The sequence below is a fragment of the Diplotaxodon limnothrissa genome, linkage group LG14 (genome assembly GCF_057381915.1).
Source record: "Diplotaxodon limnothrissa isolate DT_005_m linkage group LG14, D_limnothrissa_male_GT1.1, whole genome shotgun sequence".
Classification (NCBI taxonomy): Eukaryota; Metazoa; Chordata; class Actinopteri; order Cichliformes; family Cichlidae; genus Diplotaxodon; species Diplotaxodon limnothrissa.
Genome location: NC_140609.1, coordinates 17,192,192 through 17,216,553, shown reverse-complemented (window position 1 = coordinate 17,216,553; position 24,362 = coordinate 17,192,192). Strand labels below are relative to the sequence as shown.

General features: G+C 40.9%; 1 protein-coding gene across 1 annotated transcript; it reads right to left on the bottom strand.

Moving 5' to 3' along the window:
- Positions 1-1,209: 1,209 nt before the first annotated feature.
- Positions 1,210-24,270, bottom strand: sacs (sacsin molecular chaperone). Its single transcript, XM_085371584.1, has 11 exons — positions 24,130-24,270; positions 23,799-23,907; positions 22,630-22,780; positions 20,228-20,318; positions 20,066-20,151; positions 19,478-19,589; positions 19,067-19,213; positions 16,770-18,255; positions 16,117-16,208; positions 14,816-14,842; positions 1,210-14,023 (listed from the first exon to the last, which is right to left on the bottom strand). Exons 2-11 carry the CDS (start codon positions 23,819-23,821, stop codon positions 2,472-2,474), a joined length of 13,767 nt encoding a protein of 4,588 aa, XP_085227710.1. The 5' UTR covers positions 23,822-23,907; positions 24,130-24,270; the 3' UTR covers positions 1,210-2,471.
- Between the last annotated feature and the right edge of the window lie 92 nt (positions 24,271-24,362).

The following is a 24,362-nucleotide window of genomic DNA, read 5'->3' as shown; positions in this document are numbered from 1 at the left end:
ATTTAACCCTTCAAATAACTCCAGAAATCAGCTTCATTAAAAAAAAATAGTTCTACTAGTACCAGCTATGGCTAGCTAATAAACATACTACATTGTAATAAATCTTATAACTTTGAGGTTTTAATGCAAATGCAGATGCAAGACTGTAGGACACTAGGAGCATTTGTGCTTAAAACATGACTGTCACTATATCACATTTTACACATGATTATCTTATAGACATATCATAATTTTGGTATCTCAACTTTAAATACATATATAAATATACAATCCTGTGAAAAAGTAATTATCCCTTTTAGCTTCCATAGGAATGGAAAAGTTAAGTAGTGGCCAAGTGTTGCTATGAATGCACTTCATTAATTGATCACGAACAAGTGTAAGCATCTTTGTAATAGCAGACATTTTGGCTGTTTGCTAGTCTGGAGCATTCGGGTGTGTGTTAACATGATTGTGAGGAAAGATTTTAGAAAAGCAAATTTTGCTGCCCATCAGTGTGCCAATGGGTATACGGTCATTTCCAAACATTATGAAGTCCGTCATTCTACAGTGAGAGATTCTTTAAAAGTGGAAAACATTCAAGACAGTTAACAGGTGATGTCTCAAGAAGTCCACCCAGAGGTCAGCCCATGCAATGCTCAGAGAAACTGCAAAAAACCAAGCGCTACATCTCAGACTACAGACCTCAAGCTGGACAAGTATGGCTTTTTTTAGAAGGGTTGCCGGAAGAAAGAATCGTATCTCCAAGACGTACCATGCTTTGGTTTGTTAAATTGCATCTGAACAAATCGCAAGACATCTGGAAAAATGACCAAAGAGAAGCTATTTAGCTCTAGTTATAATACACTGCACTACATCTTTCCAAAACCAACATTTGCCCAACGATGTGAGAGACTGATAACCCCACGGTGTATATGATATATGCAGTGGGGTTTGCATAGTTTATCTCAGGATAGCACAGAGTTCTTTTTCACAGGATTGCAGTGATTCAGTCAGTCCAATTCATCTATAACTTTGCATCTTGTCTTTTTAAGAAAGTAATTAAAACTCACACCTCACTGTAAAACAGTATACATTACTGATACAATATCAATATTTCATTTTAAAATATCAGTTTCTGTCAATGCAAAATTAAAGTCACACTCCTCTATTCAAAATACACCTTATTTTAAAATAATGTCCAAGCAATAACTGGCACAGAGTATTTGGGGGGTGAATTTATTAGGGCTTTCTATGGCTAGTGTACATCATCATGATCTACAGAAAGAACTCCAAAGTTTATTCAGGGGACAGTCTTGACTGAGTGACCTCAAGCTTGAGGTATAAGTTATTGTTTCTGTTTACAATGTGTGATCAGTGTGTGTATCGTCCTTCAAATCAGAGGTAAAACCAAGCTGCTAAATCAGCAAAAAAACACAAGAGCACCACAGTCTGGTGCTTATCTATGTTCCTTAAACCAAAAGATTCAACTGACAAAATTAAAAGTATGAACATGGGTTAATGCTGGCAAAGGTTAACATGTTGGGTTGTGCCCAGATTACAGAATATGGCTCTTTATCACAAATCCTGCTGAGTATTAACAAACAGGTAAAAAACAAAACCAAAAAAACCCTACAAGGATACTTGACTAATCGCCTTTTCTAAAACTTCACAGATAAAAGCAAGACACTTGCACTCCAGCTTTGAGTACAGGTACTTCATATTGACTGACACAAAACATACAAGTGAGTTAAAATTAACAGAACATGTTTCTGTTCACAGCTGGATTGTCCCAAGTTTCTGGGTTGACTAATGCTACACAAGTGCAAGTACATGAGTTTCAAAAAGTGCTCTGTCCATAAACAAGTGCCTGGCTATGTTACAGAGAATGTACAACTTATAACAAAATGATACGAAATCAAGCATAAAAGTACAAACAAAATGTACAAACATGATTGTACTTCCTTGACTTGCTGAGCTTTTGCAAATAGGAGATGTTGCATGACAGTAACTGCATTACTTGACAGATTTGACCTTTTTCATAATATGCACAGCCTTTAAGTACACCCAACGGGTTTTCCGTAGCAAGAAAATATATTCATTTATTTTTTACAAAAGATAAAGTAAAAAAAAAGCAGCATTTTTTCTAACTTAGAGCAAAGATAGTCAATGTGGGGACTTTGGTAAACAAAATGTATTGCTGAGGCATCTGTATGTACAGCATATGCACAAATGGCTTTTTTACATATTACATTATGGTTTATGTTTTTTTTACATATTACATCAAATTTCTATGAATGCAGCCTAACAGGTTATGGAAGCCATACATGTATTTACTGTGCATGAGCCACAGCACCGCCATCACAGGTGTGAACTGCATATGTACCATAAGCTGCCAGGGGGGATTCTTGATACATGGTCTGTATTGCACACAATCACACATTTCCTCGATTCCACAGAGGATCTATGCATACTCGTCTTCATCAACAGCAGTATCATATTTTTTGCTGCACAAAGGTTTCAAGCTTTATGATTATCCGTGCAGTACATTCCATCACTCTCATTGCAACCTCAGATGTGTATCTGTCATTGGGAATCTGCGGGAATGGCAGGAGATCAGGGTAGCGAGTTCTGAGGCTGTCCACACCGTATCCTTCCAGGATCTGAACGTCACTGGCGAGGCCTTTGAGCTGGGAGTTGTACTCCTCTACTTTTTGAGCCAGCGCAGTCGGCTTTACATCTTTGTCTGACTTTCCTCTGACAGCATAATCAGCAGCTATCAATGCAAGCTTTGTGGCCAAGTAGCACTTGAAACAAACCCACTCGTTAGCATTCTTATGAAGGTCATTGCGAGCAGCAGAGTAGTTTGCTCTGGCTTGTCTCAGCCACCTGCGGGCCTCCACAGGGTTTCCAACTGTCTTAAAGGTTGGGGGAACAAAGAAACGATGCGAGTGTGATGAACTTGCATAACTTGTATAATGTTCCCTGAACTGTTGCCTTTCTGATTTGTGACTCGTTGCTTCCTGGTTCCACGATGAATAAAACCTTTGAAATGAGAATTTCTCTGACTGGAAGCGGGTTGATGATGCAGAGTAGGCTCTCCTGGAAGCCCTGTCTGTATTTTGCTGATCAGCCAAAGACTGCTTCTCCATCCTGTTTATCTCATTCTGTAGGTGCTTGAAGACTTCTGTGGCAATGTCCAGATTTTCTGCATTTTTGTCTGGATGCCATTTGAGATACAGTCTTCGGATAATCTTTTTTCTCTCCATCTCAGGAAGCTTCCAGGCTTGTTCAACTACTAAGGTCACTTCTTTAAGAATCTCAGGCAATGCCTTAAGTTTGATCTTTTTTGGAGACTGTTTATGTGGAGGGGGTCGCAAGTTTTCTTTGCCAGGAAATGGAGGGGGGACCATTCGTAGACCAGAGGAACGACTGTCTGGGCTCGTAGGTGTTAATGGTGTTGATGTGTCTCGAACTTGAGTGCTTTCATCTTGTCTGGAGAACTTGTATAAGTCGAGGGAACTAACTATTTTGTACTCACTATAACCAATGTCGATCTGGAAGCATTTCCCAAGGAAACTTGTGTTTTCTTCCTCTTCTCTTTCGACTTCTTGTACAATGATGGCGTATGTATAGGTGGGCTGATATGAGCCATATATGTCTCCCCCCTCAGAGTCTACAAGATAACCCACATATTCCCCTGGATAGAATACATTCATTGGATCCATGAGCAGTGTGTGATGTATCTCTGCTGGAATTGGGGTTCCAGGGAGGGGTAGCTCAAGCTGTGAAGGCTCTGTTGAATCATATTTAACACCAAGGTTGTCCAGCTTCTCTGTGATTCTATAGATGTCATTACAGCCCAACATAGCAATCAGGTACGACGTGTCTGAAATCAAATTGTCTGTAGCAGACTTCAGTGTCATAGCAAGAGCCAAAAGAAAGTTAATGTCTTTGCTGTCTGAATGTTGGATGTAGAGGTGAATCACAGCTGTCCCATATCTCTTGAGGAATGCTAGCGTTTCGCTGCGACTGTGCGGGATAGGGCTACATCCTTTCACTCTTAAAGTTGTCTGGAGTTTCTCAAAACAGGACACTTTGAGCCCTTCACAAAGCGCTTTGCAGAGACGTATGGCTTTGTCTTCATTCACAAGGTATGCATTATCGTTCTCATGTTTCATTATTCTGATCAGTCCTGTGATGAACTGTTCTGATGAGAGCAACAGCTGAAGGCGACCTTGTAGCGAGCAAAGGGCACCGAACTGGCACATTTTTGGAGAGTCCTCATCAAGTTGCTCTTCAAGAATGCTACTCAGCAGTCTAGGCCTTAGCTTCTGTGGAAGTAGCATGATTAGTTTTGTGTGGTAGGCATGATCTTTGCCTAGATAACACTGGCTCAGATCCACAAGCATCTGAACTCCAACATTACCCTGAATTCTGCTCTTGTAGTGTGGTGCATCATCAAACACCAACACATTCGATTTGGCTAATCTACCATCATGGCTTGGCAGGTAAAATATCAAATCTCTTAGATCTTCAAGGTCTTTGCGAATGTCCTTTGGCTCATTATGAAGAGACTTGAACAATCCCGAAACAACCCTTTTCACAGTTCTCATTTCATTTGGGTCAAGCTGCTTTCCCTCTGAATTTCTGTAAATTCGCCACAGCACTTCAACATATTGTCTGGTTGACACAACATCCTCTGTACCAAGTTCTTTGAACAGTTGATGAAAGGTACCGAGTTCTAGAGGTAGTTTGTACAAGTAGGGTTTGAAGTCAGATTCATTGTCCAAATTAATGACCACCTCTTCAGGTTTTAGCAATTTCCAGCCATCTTCTACCATGACAAAGGCTACTCCACGGAGCTGGTAACGGAAATCTCTTTTATCTGCATTGAGGAACTCATATGTGGATCTTAGAACTTTGTTCCTGGTTTTCACCATTTCATCATCAGGATTGGATATACTGCAGATATTCTTACAGTTGCTTATGACTTTCTCCAGAGGTGGGTCCAAGTTGACACCTAGCATGTTTAACACTTGGTCAAGTTGTTCCTGCCCAGTGAAAGTGCTACCCTCTTGGTCCCTTATGCTTAAAGGTGTAGCTTTCTCTGGTAGTATTGGACATGATGTCCAAAGCAAATGAATAATATCTGTTTGCTTGAACTTTGGATTCACTTGGGACCCACTGAAACGTATGAGAGGAAGTGTGCCACTCATCTCTTGGTACTGAGAATGAAGTTTGATGAGTTCTTTGGGTGCTCTCTCAGGGCACAGAAAAGGTATCATTGAGAGCTCTTTGAGAAAAGTGCCCTGAAAAAGGTCCATCCTCTCACTGAAAATATGGTTCAAAAGAACATCGACAATGGTTTGCACTTTTTCCTTGGTCCAGCACTCCGTTTGCGCTTTGATGCTGATCTCTTTTGCAAACTGAAGAATTTGCTGCTGTGATACTTCATGCTTGAGACCAATATTTCTCAGAAAATTTATCCATGAGGTGAGCAACAATGTCCCATTCTTGGGTTTTGACACTTGCTCTACTTTTTTAAAAAACTCAGTAGGTATGAATGACTTTGTAGGTAGCATAACTTCAAACACTTTAACTGTTTTATCATAGAAGAACTTAGTTGGCCTGATTCTGTTTGAGTAGTCATAGATGAACGACAGTTCCTTCAGTTTCTCATAGAGCTGATCTTTCATCTCACATGGTTCTTCCATTGCCAAAAGCCTCTCCTTCAGATAGACAATGTGTTCAACTTTGGCATCATAGGAAAGACTCTCAAACTTTGGCAGAAGATGATGGAGGTAGATTTCTAAGTCATCTATTGGCATGCAGCCAAGGAACGTATACAACTCTTTGAGCTGCGGACAATCTGCAAGAAATGCAAAGGAGTTCGTGTTCGCCCATTTGTCTATGTCCGCAGAAGGGAGACTTTTGGCAAGAACATAGTTTGCCCCGTAGTTAGCAATGCTGATATATTTTCCGCTAACTGATTTAAAGCATGGGAGGAGTTTTAGGCTCTGTGCATCTTCTTGTGTGAGGCTAGCCAAGTTGCAGTTGAAATATAACAAAAAAGCCTCAAAGTCCTTGTCATTCAGGTTTCCCGATTTGAATGCAGATGTCTGAATCATGTACTCTACAGCTTTCAGAACACTTGATGGATTTTCAATGTTTGCAGTGTACTGTGTCAGAAAAGGCACGAGCTGACTCTCTTTGACACAGATTTTGTTAACTGCAAGTTGAATACACCCTGCTTTCATTAGGGTATGAAAGACTTTGTCATTTTGGCCCTGTGGAAATATGGCAATGCTCATCAAGCTCAGAGGTAGAAGCACATCATACTCTGGAACAACAAGCTTTTCTCTGGCCATGAATTTGATTCCAGGCAGCAAAGCCCAATCTTTCAGAATTTCAAGCACTGTGTCGAAGCTAGGTTTCACTTCCACCTGATTATCCTTAACAGCGATATTCTCACTGATGAAGTTCCACACATTCTTTAGCCAGGATTCACTTGCAAAGGTATCTCTCCATTTCACAGGAATCTTTGATCGATACTCTCTTGGAAGAACAGACCCAAGTAGGTCCCCAAAGCTGCTGATGTCAAAGCTTTTTGCAACTCCTGCATTCAACAGGATGTTGCTGTACCTAATGTACAATGTGTTCATGAACATGTCTTTCCTAGATGATATCAGTTCATGGTGTGCTGTCAGGAACTTTGGTCTCTTTGAATCAAACACCTGAAGCATGTTGTCCATTGTTACCAACAGAGGCAAGCCCTCGACTTTGACTTCATTTTCCTCTATATCTTTAAAACAGTAGTCCACTAGAAGCTTCAAGTTATGAACTAGCTTATAGTTTGACTGCTGGAGACGACAGGGGAGTTTTCCAACATGGCATGATGTATCCGGTGATGAGAAAGTGTAAAGAAAGTTACGGACATCACTTGGTGTAACATAACGTACTGGAATCCCTGCATCTTCCAAACAGAAGTAGAGATTTGCAGTCTCATCGCAGCTGTGAATCAGGTTGAAACCAATATCAAGAAGCAAGGTTTTCAGCCTGTAGACATTTTCAGCCACAGACTTCCTTGAAGTTAGGTTGTACTCTGTGTTTTTCAAATGCTGAAGTTCATCTTGTAGTAGGTTATCAAAAAAGGCTCTTCCCTTGTTTGTTGTAGATGTATTCACCCATGAAATATAAATGACAGAGTGTATCTCAGAGTTGTCCATCTGTGCTGCTCTGACAACAGGAAGGAGACGTTTCAGGTCAGCATGGATACAGCTGTATACTGCTTTAACCAGGCAGTACCAGTCTGGCTGTATATCAAGTCTGTTGGCTGGGAAGAAGAACAGATATTTCCGCAGTGTATCTTTAACAACATGAAGTGGTGTTCCTTGGACTATAGTCATGGTGGGATCTGGACCTGGGAAGTATCGACGCTTGAGCTGAATCAGCAGTTCAACACAGGCGGGTGCTATCAGTGATGTCATCAGATTGTTATTCCAGTCACTCCTCACCCCAACTCCATTGTCATCTCTCCACAGGTTTCTTCTGGCAGAATCTAGGGCAAAATGTCCATTGACATGAAAGGGTAACCCTGTCTCGAGTGAAAGAGGAAGAAAGCAGAAAGCTCTGTGGGGTTTTTTGTAGTTGTGACTTACACATGCAGCTACCCCTCCACGTGGAAACAGGGTGATGTCTTCATTTTTGTGAGCTGAGATCACACTTTTAGAGACATTTTCAATGTTAGGGAAGCCAGATCTGTTGCAGATCATCCATGTAGTCAGATTTCCCTCAGTATCCTCTATGTCCATTGTGTAGGTTATCTGCTGGACTGGGATAGCAGTAAGCGGCTTCTTTTTGGTCACACTGTCGATGACAGAGGCATGAAATTGTTTGCGTTTCAATCGGTCACCATCTGTTATTTTGGCTGTCACAGAGTAGAGCACTTTTAGTTCACCAGATGAATGATCAATAGTACAGATTGATATTTTCTCCATGTGGTTAAGAAACATCAAAAGTTCTGCACCATCAGTTTTAAGCTTATCCAGAAGGTTCTGTACCATCCTGTCAGACGCAGCGACAGAACTGATCTCTGATGTCTTTGCCATGTCTGTAGAGCGGATGGGAAATCTGAACATTGTGCTGCGTTCCAACTTAAAATGAGCTCCTAAGTAAAGATTAAGAACATCTGAAAACTGAGACCTGAAGTCAGAGTCCAAGTCTCGAAACATTCTTCCAGGACTCACAGATGTGGCCCCAGGTGCATACCGTGCATGTGGATCAAAGATACAAAGAATGTCATTGTTAGAGATGAAGGATGGACAGTCAGTTATGTGGTAGACTGAATTGAATCCTATGCCATATTGACCAGTTTTTCCTGGATTGGCCTCTTTTGTTCCTCTCCCAAGATTCTGTATACCTCTGATATCATCTTCTGTGAATGGTTGATTGTTAAATACACAGAGCGCTGGGCCTTGCATCGGGATCCATTTATCGTCAAATATTCTATCTGTGGGGTGCGTTCTTGGATCAAAAACAAAGTAAATCTCTGTTGCTTTGGCATCATCTGCATTTTGAAGCAGCTCTTTCAACATTTCTTTTTCCGATGGGTAAGCATTGAGAATGCTTTTAATTCTGCTTGTGAGCTTTTCTTTTTGTCCAAACTCGCTCCCAAGTGTGGTAAAGCAGACATTTGAGGCATATCTCTCCAATGCTTTATGACGTTTTGGGACTGCTCCTAATTTTACAGCAACCTCTCTTGGAATATCCCCGTGACAGTATTTCACCGTTGAGTCTCTGACTTTGATCCAGGGGCAGTCATTGTAGCACAGGGATTTTGATGGCTGCAGCATTAGATTGGAGTCGGGTAACAGAATCTCACCATAATTCACTTGACAGTATTCTTGGTTCTTGTCTCGTATTAGGCTCCATATTCCTTCACTAATAATTCTGCGACATAACTGGAAGTTTTCCTCACTGAGTACTTTTCGTCCACATTCTTGCTTCATAGTTTCCAGAACAGCTGAGAAATCTTCCACTGTGAAGCTAGGTTGTACCCCAACACTTTCAAAAAGCTCACGGCAGCTGTTTCTGTACTTGTTGGGGAGCTGGTAAAGATGTGGAGCTGCATCAAAATTTAGGTGGAAAGCAACTTTGGAAGGACTGACATATGTGTTCTCTACCAGGATGGAGCTGAAGGATTTCAGTTCCTCAGTTATCTGATCTTTTGCACTTTCGTCCTGTAGCATCTCCTCATGAAGATATTTGTAACAGGCATTTGTTATGTTTTCCTGATACAGAGTTACACCATCAAAAGCCTGAGAGAGCTTCTTTAGCTGACTGATGACCAGTCCAACTGAGGGTTTCCTTATTAGACCAAGACAGTCTTTCACAGCTAGCGAGATTGCACCACAACCTTTAAAGGATGGGGAATTCTCGTTCAGGATTGGCTTCATCAGACACACTGTGTCCTGATGTTCAGTTGTGAAGAGCTCTCTGGCAGAGAACATTGTTGTTGGGGAAAAGTTGTTCCCATGCCATGGGAGAGAGAATCCTGCAGGCCTTGTGAGGAATGGAAGAAACCTGATGTCCTGCAGTTTCTCCAAATGCTCAGCTGTTCCTTCATCTCTCATCTTCAGCTTTTCGTCAATGAGATTGAGTAGTATACTACTACGGAAGCATGCAGCTGTATGATCACTTTCATTAAGACCCATGACAGAATGAGCACGCTCAATCAGGTCCTCCCATGACAGATCGTCTTTTACCATACCTAACTGCACTAGCTTTACTAAACATACAGGGTTTACATAGTCTTTAGAAGTTCCTTCAGGAAATCTTCCATCATCAGCGTTGTAGAGTTTAGCAACTCTTCCCTCTGGGTGAATAAGTTTAGAAGGTAAAACCAGTTCCGTGTTGGGGCCAGAGCATGGGATACAAGGTGTAACCCTGAGGATTGATGCAAAATCCTCTAGTTTCTCATTCAAAACATAATGCATTAGAGGGTCCCTAAGCTCTTTGTCAATTTCCTGGATGTGTGGGAAAAAGACATCTGAAAAGAACTGCTTCTCTGTCAGGGTGTTTTCCATCAGCTTTCCTTTGCACCCAGCATCATCAAATCCTTCCTTCACCCAGTCAGGCAGCTCAACAGCACAGAGGTTTTGTGAGCCACTCTTTTTGAGGTATTTCAAGAAGATTTTGAAAGCAGCGGGTCCTATGTCTGACCTGCAGAGTAAGGCATCATCAAGGAATCTGACACATTTGATTGACACCCATGTTTTGCCATCTGAGAAAACTCTTGCATGCTCACTGTCACCTCCTTTGGCTATTTCTTGGTAGACACCCTGGCTGATCAGTCTGAAGTCATCATGTACCTGACCTGGATCTGGCCAAGCTGCATAGTAGTTATACTTCAGTAGTTCTCCACTTTCGGCCATTAACCGTAGCATGGTGAGAGCTGCTAAATAGGCCTGGACAATGACATGTCTCATGAATATAGAATTCCACTGTCCTTTGGTGTCTGTCTTCCAAATCTCTTTACGGTTTGATGTCACAGCAAAGCAGCCATTAATTTGGACTGGTAGGCCTGTTTTGATTTTTAAAGGTAAGTAACAAAACACCTCTCCGATTGGTGTTGCATTTGTCTTCACTGTCCATTTTCTATTCTCTTCCTCTGAGAGAAGAACGGCCACCCCTCCACAAGGCACTAGTCCTAATCTTTTTCCACTATCACTAAGGGAAAATTTGAGTGCCTCATTTGCATCCATGCATGAGCAAATGAGCCAGTTCGTGACCTCAACTGCCTTCTGGGGCATTTCATCTGTGAGTCTTCTTGTCTGAACACCTTTAGCAGCCATCTCAAAGTACTGGTTAGGATCTTCCTCTGAACCTCGGAACAGTGGGGAGTGGAGATCAACAATGCGCTTGAACACGTTGTGAAACTCCTCCACCATAACACGTATGATGCATCCAGACTTGGGAACATCAGAAGGTACCTTGCTGGTGCTTGCTACTTTCTTCATAACCTTTGCTGCAGATTTTAGGATACTTAGAGGTCCATATGAGGCTTTGGATGACCACACACTTTTGTTTATTACCACGACATCTTGCGCTCCTGCTGGATTTGGTTCCTCATATTTCAGGTATTTCAAGACCATGCTTCCAACATGTTGAGTGAACAGAATGAATCTGTGGCCACATATGCTGAACTCATCAACGAGAGAGTAGATATCTGTGGTATTGTAGTACAGACTGCTGATTTCACTTACTGACGCTTCCTGCTCTGTTCTGAATGGAAGTCTGAACAGTGTACCATTGTATTTGTATGGCGAGTCCTGAGCTAAAGGAAGCTGGCAGTTGAAGACATTAATGAAAGGTTTGAACTGATTGGGAAACTTTCTCAGCCTCCTCTGTTGTTTGTTCCAGTTGATTTTGATCCCTGGATTAGACCTGTCTCTGATGTGCTTGCTGATGTGATTAATGTTTGGATCAAACATAATCATGAACTCTCTGCTCATTATGATGGGGATATCTGTAACGTGATAAACAGAGTTAAAACCCAAGCCAAACTTGCCAACTTTGTCTGCTTCACACCTTTTCACTGATCCACCTAATCTTGTGATGTTCAGAAAGTCTGTGTCTGAAAATACGGCATTATTGAAAGACCACAAGGCAGGCCCGTGGCAAACAATCATGCCAGGGTCAAGGAGATTCTCCCGAATGTCAGTGTTTTTTCTCATGTCAATGAGAAAACTGCACTCTGTTGCACTTGCATCATCAGCATTTTGAAGAAGCTCTTTGAAAATGTCTGCTACAGATGGATATTCCTCCAAGATATTTTTTATTCTCACTGTTAGAGGTTCTTGTTGGCCAGACTGTTCAAAGCCAAGATTCTCTGGGTTTATCAAGCGTGTGCTCAAACATGGGACCTTCAGCCACTCTGCTGTTTTCATAGGAATGTCATCATGGACCAATATAATCGGTTCTGAAGCGTCTTCGAGTAAGTCGTTCAAATCATCAACTTTGATATCACAGTAGGTACATTCATGGATGGGCTTCATCGCTAACCTGCTTGGGTCCTTGTAACAAAGAATGGGCACATGCATGTTAGTGTCTACAGGTATCTGATTGTTGTACAGCCATCTCAGGATGTTGATTAAAAGTAGAATATCACGTTTGCTTTCTTCCTTGGTCATCTCTCCTTCACATCTCTGTCGAATGAGAGCAATGACTTTGAACACATGGTCTGGGACAACCTCTTCAACTGAACCACAGAACTTAAAAAGCTTGTGAAACTTCCTAATTGTCTTGGGCAGAGAGTAGAGGTAAGGCTGCAAGTCTAGATCAGGGAGGGCTTTTAAAACTGTCTGGCCAGGTGATGAGAACGTCTTCCCTGTCCACACCCAATCAAAAGGCAGTGATTTCATTGCTTCTCTTGCATCCTCAAGATGAGCCTGCATGAAGCCATAAATCTCAAACAAGATCTGCTGGAACTGATACCAATCCTCTGTGGTGAATGCCTGAGATTTATGCCAGTCATTCACTGCTTTCAAGTGTTGTAATACTTGATCCACTTGTGGCTCCATAGTCAGTTTCAGTGCCTTCTTCATACCTGCAGATGTGTGTTCAACCAGTGGTACTGAAGATCCCACAAGCACTGCATGGGATATTTCACACATTTCAGACAAAGAGCAGATATGGATAGTATCTCCAACCCAAGCAAGAGATTTAGGGTAAGTTAAGGGTCTGTCTTTACAGACCGGTGCCCATTTTAGTTTAAGCAAAGCTGTCTGAGCATCAGCTGATTTTACAAGCTTGGTCTGTTTGTTAAGTATTTGCAGCAGTGTTTTTGCTTTTTTAATTATCAAGTCCCATTTAGGTTCCTCACTGCTTTGCAACTCCTCTATCTTCTTTGCCACTCGAAGTACATCTTTTTCACTGAGCTGTACTTCATTTCTTAGTCCCAGTTGTCTGAGTGAATGAAGAATATCTGGAGATGATGTGAATGTACTTGTGGGAAACCTGTTTTTTTCCTCCATGAAGAATAGATGTTGCAGGATCTCTAGCTCAGGATCAAAAAGATCTGTCGCTTTGACTGACTTTCCACAAGGCAGCTGAATGAATTTAAGAGCAGAAAGCCATCCAATCACGGCTGAGTTTTCATTCTTTAGAAAAGCCAAATGTTTAAGAGCCCAGAGCATGATTTCAGTTGTCTCATCTGTTGTGTAGTAACCTCTCTCAATATCCTGAATAATCATTTTGAAACATTCTGTTGTTTTCACTTGTTCAACATTTAGCATTTTGATGAGGCGAATTGATTCCTCATCAGAGCAAGAAACAAGATTTTCAGATAATTTCACATCTGGCGGGTGCTTGGCTCTGTGGTGTAAAGCTCTGGCCCCTCTCAGTGATGTGAATGCTGAGGTACCTTTAGAGCATGTACCCAGTTTTTTAAAGATGGAAAGGTCAAGTAGGATATACTTCTCCTTCTCTGTAATGTCAGACAGCCCTGCAAGAAAATTTCTGAGTGCAATTTTCTCTTCCACTGAGAAAGAAGAGACTTGGCTTGATAATCGTTGGGCTGATGTTCTACTCAGAATTTGCAGAAGCATACCAGGAGAGCATGGGTGAATGTAATTTTTTAGCAGAGGATGCTGCAAACAGGGATCCAGCTTTTTTATCACTACTCCTCCAAGCTTTTCTATGATGTCAAGCACGTTTTCAGAAAGTGGCGCCTCTTCCTCATCCACAAGTACTATGGGTGATGGAGTTTTGAAACGAAGAAGCTCAACTGTGTGTGTGCTTTCCTCGAGTGGCACAAGTGGGATCAAAGGCATGTCTTCAAATGTATTTAGGTCATCAGCAAAATATATATAGAGATGCTTCCAAATCAACTTTAGCCAGGAAAATGTAGGATGCTTCAACTCCCTGTTTCCAGGATCCCAATGAACTTTAAAGTCTCTGGTTGGCCAGGCTGTTGACAGGATCTCCTTGATGAGTCGAGCTGAACGTTCAGGGTTCAGCACTTGTAGCTGAGTGCAGGGTCTACCTGTTATAACAGTGAAATTTAGAAATTAGCACAAGTTATTATTACAGACACAGATGCAAAATAAAATCTGATCAATGGGTTAGGTTTGTTCTTGTTATTGATACAGCTGCTACACCTTTAAATGCACCTTTTCATTCATAGCTCAGCCACACAATGTCATTTAATTTTTGAAGTGTTTTGTTTTCTTCTTAGTCTCTTGTCAAATTTTACTCATTAAATGATGAGTACATTTCTGTCCTCAGACACATCACCTCAAATACTCAGAATCTAAATATATTTAAGACATGTAAGTCATGCAAACACGCTTGCACAAACTTTACTGTGTATCCACACACACACACACGCACACACACTGTTCCTTGTTAATTTAACAAGGAAAAATGCTTTTTCCAGGCCTGTGGCACTTGTTCACTTCGCTCATGTATTAAAACACAGACATGCATGGTAATTTATCATGTTATTCATTTTTACCTTGTATCACTTTATATAGTCAGATGGCAAAAACAGTTGTTTATAAACACTAAGCCAAAAAATATTAAATAAATATATTTCTTCTAATTCTTCTTTGCAAGCTATATAAACATTGTGTTTGATGTCACTGTTTGATGAAGACTCATTTATAGATAATGATGATAAGGCTTCAAAAGTGCCAAGGAGTTGGGGAACACACATACATACATATGATACGATCAGTAAGATACTAAAGTCATGCCAATCTGAATCCAGTCTTATCAATCCAACATATAAGTTTAGGTTAATAATAAAAAGGTCACACACTTTGAAATGCCTTACCTGAACACCCCCATAGAAACTGTTGCACTGTAAAATTTAAGAGATGTGGGATGATTTTTACTGTTTCTTAAAAAAAAATGTGGTAAAATAAAGAACTTAAAAAGTAAACAAATGATACTTTTTCAGTTCAGGACTTCTGTATATCTGAGTAACATTAAGGCCTTACCCACCCTAAGGCCAAGGTTTGGAAGTACAGTTAAGATGTCTGTTTAAAATTTAATTCTTTATGTAGTTCCCTCCCCAGACACCTTAACGCCCACTCACATCCTGGGCCATCTGACCTCAGGAATTCGCATGATAAGGTGGGGCCAGGTTTCACATTGAGCTCACCCGAAACCCTGGCTGATTGGGACCCACACCCAGTTTCACACCTTGGGTCAGGCGATTAGAGGATCATCAGGGGGTCCTTTTGTCCCTCTGTGGGGGGATACTCCCACTAGGTTTAAATCTGGGACTCCCCACCATTTGACCTTAGAACTGAAGAAGCTTCTCGGATGAGAGGTGAAACGTCTTCAAGCAACTTAAAGAAGTCCAGATGCTTTTCTTTGCAAGCTCCTTTGACTACGATGACCTGGATGACTGAGAACCTTCACAGACAATTCTTTATGTAATAAAAATGAATAATAGCAAAATGTTAGCTAGCAGAAAAATAATAAGCGGTTAGTTCCAAATTGTTGCAGCTATGTATAAATGGAGTATTCTCTGTGTCTTCTACTTTGGGCTTTGGGGAGAAAATTGTTTTTTCAGCACTTTTCCTCTGCCTGGGTCGTGACCCACAGTCATGACTATGGCATGAGTATGGCAGAGCGTGCACTCAGGATCTGCTCTTGCAGACCGAGTGGAATGTGTGGCACAAAAACAACTCATCGATGAATCAGCGTGCTCACTCTCTCTTCCATTTTCTCTCTCTCCCTTAAATTCTCTATCAGCCTATCAGCTGGGTACCAGATTTACTGCCCGCTGGCATGCTGAGAGTACAACAGTCCAGTGTTACAACATGGCTGAACCCACATAACCTACTTGTTCATCACAGGACTGCAAAGATTTTCTTTTGGAGATACAGGCCAACTAAAAAGTTAACACAATACTTTAAATCAAAATCAAATATAATAAAATAAATAATTATTTTTTTTAGGCTTCCCTAAAAAGACACTTAATCTAACAGATTAGATTCAATTCCTATTGTCAAGATTACAAATAAAAATCTGTTAAAAATGTTTATCATTGTCAAACTCTCTGCTGGTCACTGCTGGAATAAAGCTGATTATATATACATTTATTAAAAAAATAGGTGACATTACCTCTGCATTTGGCAGCTTTCTTCAAACTGTCCATCACTGAAGGCTTGATACTCTCTAATATGAATCGATGCTCCAGTCCTGGATACAAAGACCTTAGGATGAAGTTAAAAAAAAAAGGTTTGTATACAGTTTGTATAACGGTAGGCACAGTTTTCAAACAAGAAGCTATCAAAGGTCATGTTCACAGAGGGACAGCAGATTTCGCACTGTGTATGTAATTCACTTTTTTTAAGTTGTATTATTGTCTCATTTTTCAAAGGCATCAGCAATACTCACTAGATAATCATGCAATTAGTCTGTCAATACTTCTGAATAAATCAGCATCAGCCTTCCTAATATGGAAATTTCTTACCTTGCCACTAAACCTTGCAAAGAGCAGTAATCTTACTTAAAGCCATGAAGAATGAACCATACTGTTTATATAAATGTATTTGGAACTAATACTTGAAAAAAGGAAAATGAGAAATGGATTCCTTATCCATGAAAAAACAACGTGTGAATAGTTTATGGTAAAATATATAAAATAAATATTGTCTTCTCCTGTTAAAATGCATTCAGGAATAATAAAATAAATCAAATTAAGAAGAGAATTACAAAAACATGACGAAACTGGCAGAAGCTTATATGCAAAAATAAACCATCTCACTCTGTACCTGGGGTACTCCTCAGAAGCAATGTAAATGGCATCTTTTTCGGTCACAGAGGATGAAAACGTTATAAAGGTCTCATCTTGGAGTGGCAGGAGCTCAAGTCCTATAAGGTCACTGTAATTAGCATCTCCAAGTGCAAACTCCAGCAGCAGCAGCTTCTCCTGTGAGGGACCTGTGTGTCTGCTCTTCCTGATCACTTGCCGCACCAACGATGGCGTCACCTTCCTCACTTCACCGGACTGAGTCATGTAGGCAGCCAAGACAAAGTCCACAGCAGAAGGCACCTTTGCCACCTGCATTCCTGAGCTTTGGAGGTAGTTGATCACAGTCTCTGAAATGCCATCGTCTGTGTCCAGCTCTGAGAACACAGTCTGGTCCACCCTGACCCAGCTCTCGCTGAGGGAATAGATTACTTGGTGCTGCAACAATTCATCAAATAGTGGCTGGAGAATGGGTTTCCAGCGGGACTTGACCCGCTTAGGGTCTGGCCAGGCCCTATAGCTTCCTGTAGGAGACAATGGAAAGTCTTGGTCCTTTTTTATCTGTACCCTTTTGATAGCCTCAATTATGAGAGTGAAGTAAGCCCTCGGGATGACACTAATTATAAGAAGCTCATTCCACAAGGCAGCTGGATCCCTCCACTGGTCCACTTCCCGCCACTTGATACTCCTGCGGTTGTCCGTGAGGCCAAAGAAGCCGCTGACATGAACAGGAAGGCCCGTTTCGCTCTCTTCTCCAGGAGGAAGAGGAAGGAAACAAAAAGCTCGTCCTGAGAAACCGGATGTTGCACCTTGGTCCTCTCTGTTAAACAGAGTAAGAGGCAGAGCAATGCCTATGCTAGGCATAAACTTCAAATCATCTGCCAAAGAGTCCAACTCAGCACACATCCCTCTTCCCCCAACTCCATTACACACCAGCCATGTCATCCTCTGGGTCTCTTTAGCCGTTTCATCCTGAGTCTCGATGTTGAGCTGGTAAGTGACGCACGTGATGGCAGAGCTGGGAACCCCGTTGCTATAGCTGTCTATAGCCTGTCCCAGTATCTTCAGTGCATTCGGTCTTTCTAGCTTATCATCAGTATTCTCCATTGCTGTAACCTGAAACAACATGCGCTCTGTGCCATCAGACTCGCGCACATGCAAGGATATTTTTTGCACACTTTTAAGGAAGAGGAGCACCGTGTCTGCATCAGCTTTGAAAGATTCAAAGAGCTCCAAAACCTTTTCCTTGTTGTAAATGTTGCCGCTGAGCTGAGATGGTTTCATGCGAAGCGGGAAGCGAAACAGAGTTCCAGGAAAGTGGCCGTCCTGAATGGTTTGATTGGAACTCCCAAACATCCCAAAGTATGGAGCAAACTGGTCAGCTAGTTCCGTGATCTCCTTAATGTCCGACTTCAAGTTCCAGCATTGGCCCGACTCATTCACGCCAAACAGGGTCTGATGGGGGTCCAGCATGGCGATTTGGTCTCCACTAAATATACTGGGAACATCTGAAACATACATACAAAGAACAACAATAATAGCTAACAATGATAAGTGGTTACATTCAGATCAGCATATTAGGCAAGTGGCACAGTCGCCTCACGGCAAATGTTTCTGAGTTTGAACCTGATGGTCGGGTGGGATGTTTCTATGTGAAGGATTTTTGCAGGTGTTCTGGGTTTCTCCCACAGTCCAAAGACATGTTGTAGTTGTTGATGTCACCATGAATGGTAGTAAGCTTATTACAGTTAACTAAAACTAAATTAAAAACTAAAACTAGATGTGAAAAACCATTGTAGTTAACTGAAATAAAAATAAAAACCAGACTAGACCAGGACATACCCTCCACATGTGGGAGGACTAAAACTAAAGTAAAACAAGGAAACACACTCTGGAAACTAAATGAAACTTAAATGATTAAAAAAAAGACAAAATGAAATAAAAATACAAAATAATCAGAAAATACAAAACAATAACAACTCTGCTCTACGACCAGGCAGGGTGCACCACGTTTCATGCCCAGTGTTGACTGGAAGACGTAGATATTTATTTGGGCTTCTGCTTTGCTTGGACATTTCAGTAAATGCATTAGTGAAATTGTTTTTGTAGCCTTTAAAATCAGTGGAAGGATCTCTGGAGGTAATTATCTGCGATTTGTTACCACTGTGATTTATGTTCCAAACTTACTGCCTCTCCGTCTAAATTTGGTTGCGGTCAGACTCTGGAAAATACAGGTAAATATTCCTTGGTTCAACACACTGACTCCACATGAGAAAACAAAACATCATTCAACATTTCGCTAGATAAATAACACTGTACCTGTAATATGGTACACGGAATTGAAGCCGATGCCAAATCGTCCAACTTTTAAAGGATCTTCTCTCTTCCTGCTCCTTGCGATCTCCTGAATCCCATTCCAGTCTTCCACAGTGAACACCGCATCATTGTACACGTACAGTGCTGTTCCTGGAAATCAGAATCAACGTGACCATGCTGGGAAAAACTCCGAAAAACAAATGTGATTATTCTAAAATGAGTGAGTAAAGATAATGTATTTTCTTTGACTAAATTGTTGCCTCTCTTCCCAAAGAAGTCAGAGTAACAGAATAGCTGCTAACAGATATTTAACCAGGACAGATTCTTGCCAGCATGAGAGCTTGAAGGTTTGCCCTCTGATTTAAGAGCTGATCACTGGGCTATGCTGGACTTAACTTGTTACTGACTGCTAACCTTGATGCTGAGCCATGTCAGGTGACCACAGTGACTCCGCTCCATACTCTGTCTCATCGTACATGAACTTGACCTCTGTGGCTCCAGCATCCTCAGCATTTTGGATCAGCTCCTTCAAAATAAAACAGAGGAAAGATCATCAAATATGAAGACAGGGCCTTGTAACAAAGCCACACTGAAATATCAGCTTTATAGGTGGATAATTTTATCTAAAAGGCCTTGCCAGAAAAATTAAGACCTTCAGCTTTGGAAAAAGTACAACCATATATGGTAAAGGACCTGAGATCGGCAAGTTAAAGCCAAAATAAAACTATGACGTTTGATTCTGTGCAAACTTGGCATATTTTCTCATTTAAAATCTTTTTTTTTGCCTACAAACAGCCTTCTCTTGGATGAATCCCTACCATAGCAGACTGATGATATAAACTCATAAAATACCGCCAATCCGACGCACGTGTACTAAAAATAATAACTAAATAGCCAACTTTAAACAGATCAGAAATGTATAAATTCTGTACAACCTCTGTATGCTAATTATGTTTAATATGTAGTCTATACAGACACATTTTTTTTAAAAAGCATCCTTACCTTTAGAATCTGTCCACCTTCAGGATATCTCCTCAGGATATCTTTCAAAAATTCAACTAACGGAGGTGTTGTCTGTCCAAACCTTCCTGTAAAGACACACTGTGTAAGATTCTCTTTAATACTGACTCATTGATTGCATACATGTGCAGGTTTTCATGTTACCTCCTCCTTTTAGGCCTCGTCCCTCCAGAATGACAGATACTTCTGGGCTTCCCACGGGCACCAAAGTACCAATTTGCACACTGTTATCCAGCTATGCAGGATTGATGTGAGGAGAGAGAGCTGGTTTTAATGTACAGCAATAATGCACCACACTGAAATAAAACTGTGTGTGATCAGGTGACATGAAGAAAATATGTATTTTTAAAAAGTCCTTACAAAATTAACATGTAACTGCATGAATAGAATGAGACATGTCATTTAATGAGACTTAACAACAGACTTATAGTCTTCAATCTTTCACCACAGCTACTGTTAAATCATTCGGAGTTGGGGTTATTGCACATTAGTTGACAGTCTGCCTTTTCCTGGTGAGCATTTCTGAATCAATGCAGCAACGCCTGACTCAGCTGCGTGGGGCTCTTCAAGGTGACACTGTGCCCTCCTGCACTCAGCAGTCTTTGCACATCAACATGCTCTCTGGCAAACTGAGCCATCCCACTCATCATCTTCATCATTGTCACGCCACTGTACAATTATTATTTCACAGTATAAAGACATTTTGTGATGTATATTGTAAGCAATATGTTTCTTAGAACAAATATACAGTGACAGAGCTCGACACACAGAGGAAGGTGAGGCCTCGTGGTTATATGTAGTAATATTATTAGGGAAAAAGTGAGTATATAAATCTGTATAAAACCTTCAATAAATGTAAATAACACCTTTTATGTAGTTGCACGCAGGCAGTCTTCATTACTAATGCCTTAAAAGAGTTTTTTATAATAGCTTTAGGGTCCTCTATCAAATATTTGGCTGCTAGGATTGAAGGTTTAATTTTATCTGAGAGCACCCACTGCCAGGCATTTACAATGAAGAATGTTTAGAGACTCAATGAGAACAAGCTAAGCTTGCCTTAAAGTGCACAGCACCTCTTCCATCACACTGCTGCAGATTTAATTGCATCAGTGTAACATCAAATATAGACTTACATCCGAAGGACACAAAGGAAATTACTTTCTGTTATTGTTTCCTAGGAAACACATCATGTAACACAGCTTCAGGCGCAGCAGAATTCATGACTGTATTACTTTTACTTAAAACTGGCCCTGCAGTGTATGTGGTGTTAGCTTGTAGGACTGGCTTGTAGCTAATTTCTGCATATGAGATGGGATGGGGTGGAGGGGGGCTGCCAAGCACTGCGCACCATCTGGTGCTTTCCATCAGCTGAGCCACAAGACACGGGGCCAACTGCAGTCCTGCTAGTCGTGTAAGTCACCGAGTGAACGATTACAAACTAGCACACCACAGTCACGCTATAGATTTACCTGTCACAAATCTGCAGTGTTATTAATGAGTTTAGATTTATGTATGTGTTACGAATTAGATTAACGGATCAAATTTTTAACAGTAACACATCGGTTTGTTTCAAATAAATAATTACCATACAATCACAGACTGTTCATTCATATAACTGTACAATTATATATGCACACAACTTAATAACCATGATCTTAAAACTGCAATATTTTGGGATACACAATGTGATATTTCTAAATCTGGAAAAATTAATCAAGCTTTCGTTTAACGCAGCGTTTTTATTTCAATCCTCTGAATGCAGTAACTTTAGTATTATTCAATACACTGTGATGAAGAGGTGCCGAGTCATGCTGTCTGCAGTATGAGTGAGATCACTGGGCAGCAGCCAGTGGAGCAGATCCTGTGTTTACAATTACTGCATAACTTTCACTGTAAGAATCATAGATAGATAGATAGATAGATAGATAGATAGATAGATAGATAGATAGATAGATAGATAGATAGATAGATAGATAGATAGATAGATAGATAGATAGATAGATAGATAGATAGTCATGAGATCGATAACACTCCAAGGCCTCAAATAATTACTAACACAAATAACTAATTACACCACGAGGGAAACTCACAGCACTTCTAACAATGAGGGCCCTGTTAACAGTTTAAATGAGTGTCACACCATTTGTTCTGCAGTTATGGAACAGGGTCATTAAAATAGAGCAGCTTTCTGCTGTTTGTAATTATCTAATTTAAGAGAGAGAAGCCAAATTTCTTCCTCGTGTCTTTCTGCAATGACATTACTAGAATGTCAAAAAACAAAAACCATTAATTTACTTTGTACTCAAGTACTTACATAAACCCAAAATACAAGAAGTGGCTCACTAATAAACAAAGTAACAGACTTGTGAGTCTTGCTCTAATGTAACATACAAGTGACCAGAAAAGATTTGCCGTTGCACATCATGTGCATTTTGTTTTGCTGTGATCATACTGTGGCACGTTCAAGGAAGTTTAAAATGACAATTTTATTGTTGTCCTTATCAGTTTTATTTGTACTCTTCTATTACAGAAAAATAAATGCTCACCATTCTCCCATTGTGAGTCAGTCGTTGCTCTTTGACTGGGAGGTTTGTCTCCTCGTACAGCAACTGCTTGACATCTTGAACAGATGTAAATGGAGAGACCCGGTAGGACCTCAGGCCAATGCACTCATGACGAACTGTCACCCATGGCAACCTTGAAAATACAAACACACATTTCAAGTTTTAACAACAAACAATGGCAACAATTTTTTCTTATGTATAATAATCTTCCAACAGAGACAACACTACAATTCAGCAGCAAAGAAGGAAAGGTGTTAAATTTCATCACAAGAAATAAGAGTCTTGCTTACGGTCACTATTGATCAAGGTGTAAGTTTGGAAGAAACATGAGAACGTGGACTCTTCACCAGATCCATATACCAACCGTCCATTAATGCCATTTTATGTCTGTGTAAAGTTCTACAATATCATATTGAGAACATTGCTCTCTTCTCTTTCTCTTCACCCCCAAACGGTTAAGGCAGATGGCTGAGCCTGCTTCTGATAGAGGCTTCTTCCTGTAAAATAGGGACTTTTTCCTACCTACTACCACCAAGTGCTTGCTCATAGGGGGTTGTGTGATTGTTGGGCTTTTCTTTAAGACTCTAGGGTCTTTACCTTACAATTTAAAGCGTATTGAGGCAACTGTTGTTGTGAAATGGGACTATATAAATATAATTTAATTGAACTAACTGACCATCCTATCACATCCTTAAAACTGAAACCTTACTGCAGTCCCACCCAAGATCATTGATCTCTCAATGGTTGTTGCGGTTGAATAAGACAACCTTAGGCTAACCTGTTAACAGAAATAAAACAATATATTTCTGCTCATTCAGCAGGAGGCCATTGGAGCTTTGTGGTTAAGTCCCTCTGGACCACTGTAGCTGGGTGGGTGTGGCAACCAGATCCAGCAGAGGATGGTTAAAAAGCATTACAGTGATTATTTACTTTTACACGGGCAATAGAACCATTTTGCCGAAACGTTTATGCCTGGTCCATAAAATGAAGCTGTAAAAAATGTTGTTATTCCTGCCTTGACTGTTAGTTGAGATATTCACTTTGAAGTCTGAACACCTCAACTACCGAGGAATTATAGGAGGGCTATCAGCTGCAAATATTCAGTATGTTACATGTTGCCAGGAGTATATGACAGCAAACAGGAAACTTACCAGGGGTCTGGACAGTTTGCCATGTCGCTGCTGCTTTGTGTCCCAGCACATACACGTTCATTGGACTATCTTCCCCACTGCGCGCAGGAATACACCATCCGAGAAAAGGCTGTCGTGAAACAAGAAAACCGTTATTTTCCATCACCTGCCCCTTGACAGTCCGGTAAATTTATACCAGTCCTCTCGGTGATGTATTACACACCTATATATAGCATTTATGTGTTGATGTGATTTGTCTGAGAGTTTTCGTTGTGGCCGTACACCGCCGGTGCCGGTTGTTATTTTTCCACTGAGCCTCTTTAGGAGCGTTATCCCAACAAACCCCACTCACTTGTGTGTGTCCAGCGCGCGCCGATAATGGTCCTCTCGAAAAGCAGAGACATTTCACGGCACTCGGTATTCCTGGAAACAATCGCAACAACAATAGCAAATGACACTGTTAGATCCCCCAACTACACACCGACTCCTTCAAAGGCGATGTTCTAATAATAATGAATTACACTGAGCGTGAGAGCAAAACGGGGGAATACGAAGCGAGAGGATTCCCGGGCGGTTACTTCCGCT